This window comes from Echinococcus granulosus (genome assembly GCF_000524195.1).
Source record: "Echinococcus granulosus chromosome Unknown EG_S00058, whole genome shotgun sequence".
NCBI classification, from domain to species: domain Eukaryota; kingdom Metazoa; phylum Platyhelminthes; class Cestoda; order Cyclophyllidea; family Taeniidae; genus Echinococcus; species Echinococcus granulosus.
Window position 1 is genome coordinate 279,731 of NW_020170438.1, and position 10,862 is coordinate 290,592.

At 42.2% G+C, this 10,862-nt stretch overlaps 1 protein-coding gene across 1 annotated transcript; it reads right to left on the minus strand. All coding sequences in view use genetic code 11, as the record gives it.

Moving 5' to 3' along the window:
* Positions 1 to 8,665: 8,665 nt before the first annotated feature.
* Positions 8,666 to 10,406, minus strand: EGR_06515 (Mitochondrial sodium/hydrogen exchanger NHA2; the record flags this gene model as incomplete). The annotated part of the gene is made up of 3 exons (XM_024495764.1): positions 8,666 to 8,719; positions 9,190 to 9,401; positions 9,911 to 10,406. 3 exons carry the CDS (start codon positions 10,404 to 10,406, stop codon positions 8,666 to 8,668), a joined length of 762 nt encoding a protein of 253 aa, XP_024349828.1.
* Positions 10,407 to 10,862: the final 456 nt, after the last annotated feature.

A 10,862-nucleotide genomic window follows, 5' to 3' on the forward strand; every position in this document is an offset into this window, starting at 1 on the left:
TTTTGGGATGTAATGAAAATCTTGGCATTCCATTTCAAAACCCTCCTTTAATTCTTGTGCTAGTCGAAATTGAAGAGCCTATATGGTACCTCGGTACCTTAATTTATGCGCCTTTAGAAAATGAATTTATGGGATTTATTTTGCTGATTCAGGCTGTTGAATGATTTGCCTTTGGTACGACTTTACGACGGCAGATTGTGTCAGCCATGTGTCCACGTCGAGGTCTTCCACACTCTTGATCTGCTATTTTGACCGCTAGGGCTGTGAATTGGAAACCCCCACAGCCGAGCACATCAGCGAAAACCGTGCACTCGTTTTTAAAATGTTCCTGTAGTGTAAATGCCTCACTGCTAGTGGCTAGGCATCCGATTAACGCGCTGCTTTTTATATCTTCCCCAGAGGCAAATACCTGGGGGTTTCAGACCTGCATTTGCACGAAACTTCGTTTTTCCATTCATGCACCTCCTACCACTGTTGATCACCATTTTAACTAACTGTGTGTCGTCTGAGGTATTTTACGAACGGAATGTGCACTGGATATTACTTAAAGGATACGCCTGTGACTTACTTCCACGTGTGGCATTGCTACGGTAGCATTCCAATATTAACCTGCACAATTTAAAGTTCCAGTCAAAATTGAATATCCCTCGTAACTAATTTTGAAATCCCTAGTACCTTCTAGTTTCCACAACTTTATTTCACTTTCCTCCTCACAGATTACTCGAAGTCAGATCCGCTCAAACCATACTGTTTTCCATTTTCCAACTTCCACTTTCGTCTCCTACTCCTCCTTTATTCCTTTCCTCTTCCTTACAACAAAAGAGATAGCTAGTAGGTGACCTCCAACTCTGCGGAAAGACGTAAAAGAAATTGTTTAAGAAAGAGCATGATATTGGTATGAGTAGTATAGCTTCAATTTCACTGCAGTTCATCCATAACTAAGGCCAATCCTCTTGCGATACTGTAAAAAGAAATAAAGTGCAATAGAGACCAATGAAATGCCCGAATTCAACAATATCCTACCAACAACTAATCAGAAAGCTAGTAGGTCATTCAATCGTTTAATTTGTGGTGAGTTGATCCGGTCACCTTTGTGATGGCAACAGTAATAGTCACCCCATAGTTTGGCGTTCAGCCCCAATTCATCCATCAACCGATTTGTCATTAACCCTATCACCTAGCAAAGGTAAAGGCGTTCATCTACTGGTACGCCTCTTTTTGGTTAGCCTTGGATTCAGCTCTCCGCCTCCTCCTCTATCGGTGGCAACCTAGTCAATGTCTTCAATCTCACTCCCAAGCCTCAACGGTCGCAGAAGGCGTAACTGTAGCTACTGCAACTGAAGAAATATGATCAAAGCAATGACAAATTAAACTAAAATGGCGATGGTGACAACAAAAATGTCGCATGCGCACAGCTTTGATAACCTAAAAGTTGTTACGGGGGAGTCAGAGGCAGAGGCAATTAAAATTGTCGAGCAAACAATAGTGCCACTTGAGGCAGGTGACAGGTTGATCATGTCGGTAATGGGCGCAGTCGAGACAACCGAGAGACGAAAGGACAAGAGCGAATGAGTTAATGAATTTCATACCATTAGCCTCGTTGTCTCGCAAGTCCTGTCAAAGCAATAGCTTCTGGTTTGTTTAGCTAGCCTTACCTAGCTTTCCTTCATTAAAGTTGTAATGGCTGCAGAAATAAGGCGTTTCTTCTCTATAATTTGCTTCTGAAATGTTAACGCAAGTGGTGTTAAGAAATTGAGACAAATTTTATAATCCAATGTAAGACTATTCATAGGGTTGGGCATAAAACCGATTGTCAAATTCTTCTTGTATATCTGGAAGAATTTGGGATTATTTGTGGCAGGGGTAAATTTCAAGTTTCATTCAATTTTGGTCAAAAATACTGGCCGAATTACCTTTTTTGTAAACGCGGAGATTATATGTTAAAAGTTAGATTTGTTTCTATTTAGCTTCAAGGAACAAATATTTTACTCCATTTTAGGGTTGTTCACTTTTTGCTTAGACAATTTTTTGAGCGCTTTCAGTGAAAAATTAGCTTATCATGGGATGCTTTATTCCCTCTCCTTAACGTATGGTGGTAGAACTAGATTCTGGCTTGCTATTGCAACACTGGCAACTTGTGGTTCCAGCATCACTCAGTGATTATGTTCTCAACAAGGTGTAACCTTATTCGTACATTCAAGCTGACATCGGTATCGAATTTGTGCCTTTGCGCTTAAAAAACTCAAAAGGAGTTAGTATGTTCTTTAGGTCAATAAACTTATGCCACCGTCTGACCTCAAAAAGCAAAATCTCTTGTTCAAATTGAATTACACAACCCTATCTGATTGTCTGCTTATAGCAGTGCTTCGACATAACGATATACTGCAACTTTTAGGGACTTGTGGAATGTCTGATGTTGTTTGTAGGCATGGTAGAGTAGAGATATGTGTCAATCAAACAATTCAAAACACCTTATCATGACCTTTAGAAATTTCCCTTCACTTTGAACACTCATATCATAAAATGACAGGTATGATGGATGGGAGTACAGCCTAGTTGCTTCACCAGACGAGTCTAAGTCGGTTTCAAGGTTACACAACCTTCTCTCAAACATACTTGTAAAACCATTGGTGAAGGTGTGACCTATGGTAACGAAACGAACAAATAACGCTAACTCTCGAGGATAGATGAAGTAGGCTAAGCAGCACCACTTTTTTCTGATAATAATTGTAAACTACGTGGCATTATCGATGAAGAATGCAACTTAAGGGTTGGGTGTCAAGAAAGCAGAACATCTAGTCATGTCTCTCTGCTGTGAGTGATGAATAACATAGTTTACAACCACACAAACCGAGAGGGGAACCATAGCTGAAGCCAGGTAGATGAGTATCGAGTAAATGGCACATATCACAGGTCACAGGCCGAATCCCATATGCCACATGCAAAAAGGATAAGTCTCAGTAACTGCCACTTTGCTATTCTGTACTTATTTAGCGTACGTTATAAAAATGTGCCATGCACTTCTGTGACAGAGAAACATTTCTACTGTTAAAGCTCTGCTACTTTATACTTGAAATCTTGCTTAATATGCCACACTACGAGGCACTTGGCAGATGGGCAAAATTCGTGTGGTTCACGGTATAGATTACAACAATTACTTAGTTTAACTACTTGGAAAAACCAGCAAAACGCCTACAATTATTTATAAGAACGGGTCATAAAAGAAACACGTCAGTCTACTAGCATGGTGCTCGTTATTGTGTCCCACCTTTTCTTGTTTTGAACCTCCACATCATCAAATTTTGGTTAAACACAATGGGTCTACTTCCAGCTTGATTGTTTTACAAGCAAATGCGCAAACTCCTTCCCTTCAGCTTTGTTGTCAAACATGTGCAGATGATGAGATACGGTGGAGCACAGCATACTGGCATAAGCAACTCCACTCCTATGATGGATCATTTGACCTCAGTTGATGATAAAACAGGCGCATAATTGCCCTCTATCCTTGATGGTAATGCAGAAGTTCCTGTCATTACCGATGATGGGGAAATTTTACAAACGCAGAACACTCTGTCACATTTAACTAGACATGAGCGGTTTAATGAGGCGTTAGCACTTACTTCAGGCAGGCAGAGAGGTCGTGTTGGCGACTAAACAGATGGGTCACACACACACACCGTGCACCACATGCCACATCCCATATTCCACATGCCACATGCACCAACAGATGACAAGCAATAATCTTCGTGACCGTTGCTTTGTTCTGCACTTCCTTTGCATGCGTTATACAGCCGCTTCAGGCACTTCAAATTGTTTACCGGCCATCTTACCATTTTTTCTCATGGCTAAAAGAATGTGTATGCTTTCCGTGTATGTAGTGCTGGAGTTAGCATTCTACATCTATACCATCACATTGAGAAATAAAGTGGAGTAAAGGAGAATAAATAGTAAAAAATGGAATTGTGGCAAAATCCAATGTGTATGGAGCTGTTTGGTTCTTCAGCTTTTAGTGACAATACGTTCTACAATTACGAAAGTCTCCGCTAAGCTGTACTTCCTTAAGAGGGGATGATATCTCTTTCTGATTATCATTATCTTCAAATAACTGTTTATGGTAATGATTCTTCCTTAATTTTTTTCTTCCGTATACCATCTAACTTAAATGTCAAAGCCATTCAACCGTAAAATTTTGAATTTGTCTAATGAATTTAGTACACAAATTTTGCGATATTTTCTTGTAAACTCTATCCTAAGCATTTTTTTTCTGTTGCCTATGTTTACCTGAAAGGAGAAGACGTCTCGCACACAGCCTTTTATGATGAGTTTGAGGTGGGGGAAGTGGGTGGAGAAGTCCATGCGCTAAAATAAGGTCCTAATACATTGATAATGCTTAAAGCCTCAGGCTTATTTCCTGGAAGCCATATTCATCTCCAAAAATTAAAAATAATCTCCTTTGATTTTGTATATCCTTTATCAACCTTTGACCCCACAAAAAACTTGAAATCTTATCATCTTTACGGTTACTCTAACAAGGATTGGACGTTTTATGCGTATCTGTTGACCATGCTAGGCAGGAATGAATGAGAAGTTGACTAAAAAGAAATTTCAGCAGCGTGGGTACAGATTAATTATTTCCTTTCCAGCCTTGCTAGTGCAAACACTGCCAGTATCAACAACCTGTAGCTCGTGTTGTTGCAGAGGGTATTTTGAAATGAGGCGAGTGAAATTTGACAAATTAGGCTTGTTTTGTACATTTATTTTGGCAGGAAAGTGTGGATGTTTTAAATGATTTAAAAGTCTATGAGTAGCTAAATTCTCTAAATTTGACTGCTACTGATAGCGGGGGGAGGTTGAAACTGGGGGATTTAGGGTAGTTAGGTGATTGGTGTGTGGATGGATGAATTGCTGATTTACTGGCTCCGAGGCGAATAGACGAGTCGAAGGCGGTTTGAATTTCACTTGTTTTGACAAATTTGCATAAGAATCTTCAATGTCTTCTCTTGATGCATGGATTCAAGTGTCCTGGGTTCTGGCCTTACAAGATTTGAAGTGTTAGTATCTTTTGTCAAAATAGAAAGGTCATGAATTCGTAAACTGCTTTGATTAAAGGGCTTATGGCCTATTTAAGCAACTCTTTGTTGTTCAAAAAAACCCCAAATTTTGGATTCCCCATGAAGCTCAATATGAAAACCTTTTAAATTCGACTAATCTATCCTCAGACTTCGGGTGGTGAACTCAAGTTTCATTGTTAGGGGCCGTTGTCTCTTCCTCATGACAGCTCACTGTGTAGAAGGGCCTGCATTTGTGCTCTATGCCTTGTCAGCAGCGTTTTAAACGCTAAGCTAGCATATATACGCTGTTCCATACTTGTGGCTACCGTAGCTCAGGGGATCTTGGAAAGAGCTACCAACTTTCATGAATGAGTTTAAAAGCAATATCAGGATTTTTAATGATTACGGTTAAATACTTTGACTTGAAGTGAGTTTGAAGTCCAACCAATGTAATTGGGATGGTTGTCTAAGTAAATCGGGTCGGCTCACCGGTGTGTACTACACCAAAGCGGTACTCGGCGTCATTTCTGATGCAACAGCAAGACATACCAAAGTGGAAGGAGCCCTGTTGTCGGTTTACGAAAGGCCTGGAAGGCTCTCTGATCATGATTAGTCAAAGAAGTCATTTAAATATGCAAATTCAGCGTAGTTGGGTAAAAGCTTGAATATACATTCGAATTCCACTTTTGGTAATGTAAAATTAGGGAAAGTTTTTTAAAACCTATGTCGCAAATATGCAGTATATGCAAATAATCTTCTGAACTTTGTAATCTCACAAAGTGACTCCAAATAGAATCTCGTGTCGTATATTTTTAAAGCGCCTTACTCTCTACGAAAAGCCGTCCCATCATTAAGTTAATACATTAGAAGATTCGGTTCACAGCTAAAAGCAAATATTCGTGAATGTTTGCGTCTACCATGCCCACAGAAGCATTCATCCCTTGCGCAATTTTACGTCGACACGTTGTGCTTTAATCAATTGTTCAGGATCAGACGTTCTATGCGATAAATCCTCCTTTATAAGAATGGCTGACGAGGCTATGTGTTGGGAACCGTCATGAGCGGGACGTCACTGACAGAAACACACTCAACCATCTTTGTAAGCTTCGTGCCAGTCACATCTTCTGCTGTGGCAGGACTTCGTAACATTGCACTGCATTATACTTACTATCTCCCGCGCAAGTGGATACCCACGAATTTGAAGCCTTTGTGTCCGAGCAACTATAATCATCACTGCACGTTGTCCCACGTGCTAACTAAATGTCCCTGTAGTGTCGGGGCTAACCTATACACTATATGCAGGCTGTGGATAACAGGAGCAACTTGATGCCTACCGCTGTGTGCAGTACTGCTACGGTGGCATGCCTTTTTGATAGTAATCTGGTAAAATTAGAAGTTCAGCTTTGACTCTTCCTAGTATTTTCCTTTTCATAGATAATAACCCTCTCTGCTCTGTCAATTCTTCTTACTGCCCCATTGGCAGCTCTACTGATACCTCTTGTGGCACCATATTTACTGCATCAGGACCTTATCTTCATTCCGGTGGAGGGTACCGACGCAAACCACAATGACAATGCCTATTCAGACAATGATGAAGAGGGAGAAGATAGCCACAAACATCATCATCACCACCGCATTGCCAGGAGGAAGGAGAGAATTGCTGGCAGTAATGATGAGAAGGGGGAGAAGGCAGGAGACTGGAGTGAAGCCGATGACATTTTTCGCGGAATTTCAAAGGAAGGGGATAAAGAGGGGACTCCGTCAACACTAGAGACGGCACTCTGAGAATATTTAATTTAATCAGCACAATTTACTGCTCAAACACTCCCATCCTGCTCATTCACTGGCTAACCAAGCTGTCTACCTGTTCACCCATTGCTGCATCAGTATTCTCTTCCTCCCTCTAACTACCTAATGATCGTTTACCTGGGGAGCCATATACTCGTATGCTCTCTCCCGCCTTTCTTCCCTCGGCCATTTTAAGCTAATTTTACTCAACCGATGATGACAATGATGACTGACACTTACTTTTTAGAGAAGTTGGCAAAGCCTAGCACTGCCGATCGCTCATATTTTCTGCGTATTTGCGTATATGTGATGCTTGTCTATAAATTACTGCCGGAATTATTATTGTATATTCACACGTCTTTTTGGAGTGTGGGGGCCACTATTTGATGAAGTGACCACAAATGGGTGAAGGTGATAAAGTAAGCACTTATAATTGGATAGTTTACGGAGGGCCGTCTTGTCGAATGGGAACTTTTATAGCGTGGAAAAGGTGAAGTAACTGAGTGTGAAAAGTCTCGCCAAAAGCCAGGACATCCACCCATCTTGTTTTGAAGGAGGAGAGAAACATATGCTACCTTGAAGAAGACTTGCGTGGAAACGGTTAATGCATTTGAAGATGCGAAATCAAATACAGGCACCGGTGGAGTTTAAATTTGTTATGACCTCATTAGATCACCAACTGGATGATACGTAAACTTCAATCTCCATGAAAAGAAAACAAATTCCAATTTAGGGTTCTTTGTTTTGGACCATGTACTTTGATTTTTATTGGCCTAGGGTCCGCCAAATTAAAATAGACTTCTCTAAAAGCGAAGGTAGGCATAATGCTGGGGCAGAATATATATTTGACTTATAGTGGGGCTTAGAATTACTGGCATGGCCCGGAGGCCAGTCCACTTGACGAGGGCACAACGGTGGAGCACCTAAGCGAACCTTTGCCAAGACCTAGAGTTAAACGTACAGCCAGCACATTGCAATTCTTTTTTTACATGTAATTTAACCATAAATGAATCCATGATGTAATTTGAGGGAAGATGGCTAATAAAACTTCAAGTTAAGCATTCTTCACCATCCAATTTAACTCAGACAGAGTGATCAAATCACTTCACAGCACTGAAGGCTGACGACTTTCTTCATTTAAATGGATTTGACGATCTCAACTCACCTGTGCATTCGTTTAGTTGAAAGAGGGGACAGATTTTGCAGAAATCACACTTGCAATTCGGACACAGGAAAAGAGGATGTCCGTGAAAGAGCCTTGTCTCTTAGGTTCAGTTTCCGCTACACCTGTTAGTATTTCCAAATAGACAAGACGGAGAAGCGGAATTGCCTTTTATGTTTGTCGTTGTGTCATCCAACCAGAAAGTGATTCTATCATTTTCTTCCCTTATTTTTGTAGTGCTCATCTGTGGGTATGCGTCTGCCATTATGCGGCGTGACTATTTTTGCCGTCGTTATGGTGCCAAAAAGAGGGAGAGTATTAATGAACTAGAATTGGATTCAATTTGTTGTGTTTAGGACTAAAGTAAATTAAATAAGCACATAAGGAGTAGCACAAAAGTGGGTTTTATAATATTACTGACATTTTTGAAGGATTTCTTAAAACTATGGATGATCAAATGATATTCGTTGAGTAAATTGATGCGCAGTTTAAAGTTTTTGGTAAAGTTAGCCGACATATGTGAAGCCTGAAATGGGAAATTGCATTATTTTTGTGATAGAATCATATTTTGTTTAACTAGATGTCTGCTTAAGTGGACCCATCAGTCAATGAAAATTGTATTTTCTCTCAACATTTTCTTCCAGCACGCATGAAGGATCTGCAACTAAGTCTTTCGCATTGCTGTTAACTGAACAGGACACAGAGCATACTTACGCCGCTATAAATGACAGGCAAATGATGTTGTGTAAATATAGTGGAGAACGATAACAAAATGTGGCTTGCCCGTTATCAAAATATCAAGCCAGCTCCTCATTTTAAAAAAGCAGAGGAGTTGAAGATGGATTTGGAAATTGAATGTCAGGATTTTCATTACATCCCATAACACCAGAGTACATAGTTCCACTTCGGAATTTCAACTAACACTACAACAGTGGAAAGGCACGCATTCAAAAACCATGACGAATTGAGACTAGAACACATCACATGATTCAGATGCAATGACCTCACTGATAGGCACATAAGTGTGGGGGAGAACTGGCCATAAATAAATGCAGTCTGCAATCCTCGCAACTTGCCTCTCCCTCCTCTCGATTCACAAGCTCCACTCCATTTGACTCGCCAAATGCATCTGACACGATTCATGCTCAATGCGCTGTCTTCTCGAGGAAAGAAGAGGATTGAACTCACCTGCTCACCCCAGCTGATGAGAGTGGCATCACCAGTGGCACGCGCAGAGTCGAGTGCCAGGGGACCGATAGCCGCCTGAACGGTGGCCTTTGGAATCCAAGCCACCGCGACGAACACCCTCTCCTTCCACTTCAAGGGTGATGGTGTCACAGCGAGAATGGATGCACCCATGCGAAAGGCAAGAGCGATGAGGATGGAGGCGATTCCACGACCTGGAGGAAGAGGGGCACAAAGTGTCAGCTTCATGGTGCAGAGCACACTCGTTGTGAAGCAGAAGAAGAGGAAGAAGGGGATGAAGGCTGAGGAGGAGGAGGAGGAGAGGGAGGGAGGGGCAAGGAAGAGGATGTTATGAAATAAAGGAGAGAAAAGGAGAGGGAAGGGAAATCTATGTATACGTGGGAGTGCTAGTTTCCAAACTACATAGCTTTGTAGATTTCTTGCGCATCTACTTGTGCCAATGAACGAAGATTTAATCAAATGAACGATTGACGAGTAGGCTTCACTCAATGATTTCCAGAAGCATGCAGTTCTAGAGACTTTTTTTAGCCAACCAACATATCGATGTCGGCTTTCGTGGTTAAAAGGCTTCTCGCATCTAGCGCAGCAAGAGACTTGAGGTGCGAATTCGTGACTTAATCAACCTTCTGTTCGAGTCACACATCCTATCTCGGCATAAAGAAGTGGGATGTTGAGGTCAAATGGCAGAAGGTGAGGATCTCACCAATTGTGTCGGCACGCAGCTTCTCCACCGGAATGTCGGCACCGATGAGGCAGAAGAGGAGGGGCTGCACAAACCACCAACACGTGGCCATGTAGCCTCGCATGACCTTGAGACACTCCAATCCTTTCGCTTTATCCAACACCAGAAGTGTAGCCAGTGCTTCTGTTTGCAAGTCCTCTGATGTCTTCCTGAATGCAGGCGCTGCCGTCCTGACATTGTCGACACTTCCTCCTCCACCTCCAGCTCCACCTGCAGCCCCACCTGCGGCTGCAGCTGCGACTGCGGCGGCGGCGGCGGCAGAGGAGGAGGTGTTGACTGCAACAACTGGGGATAGGTCCTCCTCACCACCCACCTTCGTCTCCACTCCACCCGACACTCCTTCCACTAGGTCTGAACGAACGATTTCGCTGACCGTGCGTTTTCGGACAGCCTTGGCGATGGCAGATGAACGAGATGCAGAGAGGGATCGGGTCAAGTTGGTGCGCCATTTTCTCATGTCTACAGGGGGAAAGTGGTGAGGTGTTGATGTCTTGTGGAGAAATTGCATTGAATTCCTCCGCTACTCCTATGACCTATGATTGGTATACGAAATGCAGTCATTGCTACACACCGTCCTGTCTTCACCTCCACCTCCACAGGTCAGCTTAATCGTCATGGTTATGCTTTAATGCCCCTTCCTGACAATCGTATAGTCCATGCCTGCCTAGTCTAGGGTAGTCTGGTCTGGTCAAGTTTGCATTCCTGTCTCGCGGGCAGTTGTTATTCTGCATCTGGCTGCTTTGTGATGCCTGACCGAAGTGGAAGAGAGACTACGGGGTGGGCCTGACTTTGCAAGTCTTCCAAGGAATATTAATGAAATGATTTGGATTGAATGAAAAGCGCCCACATTACACCCTTTTTCTGGTCTTAAAAGGATTCTCTGTCCAATGTGCTTCGTGAACAAGAGCATTGC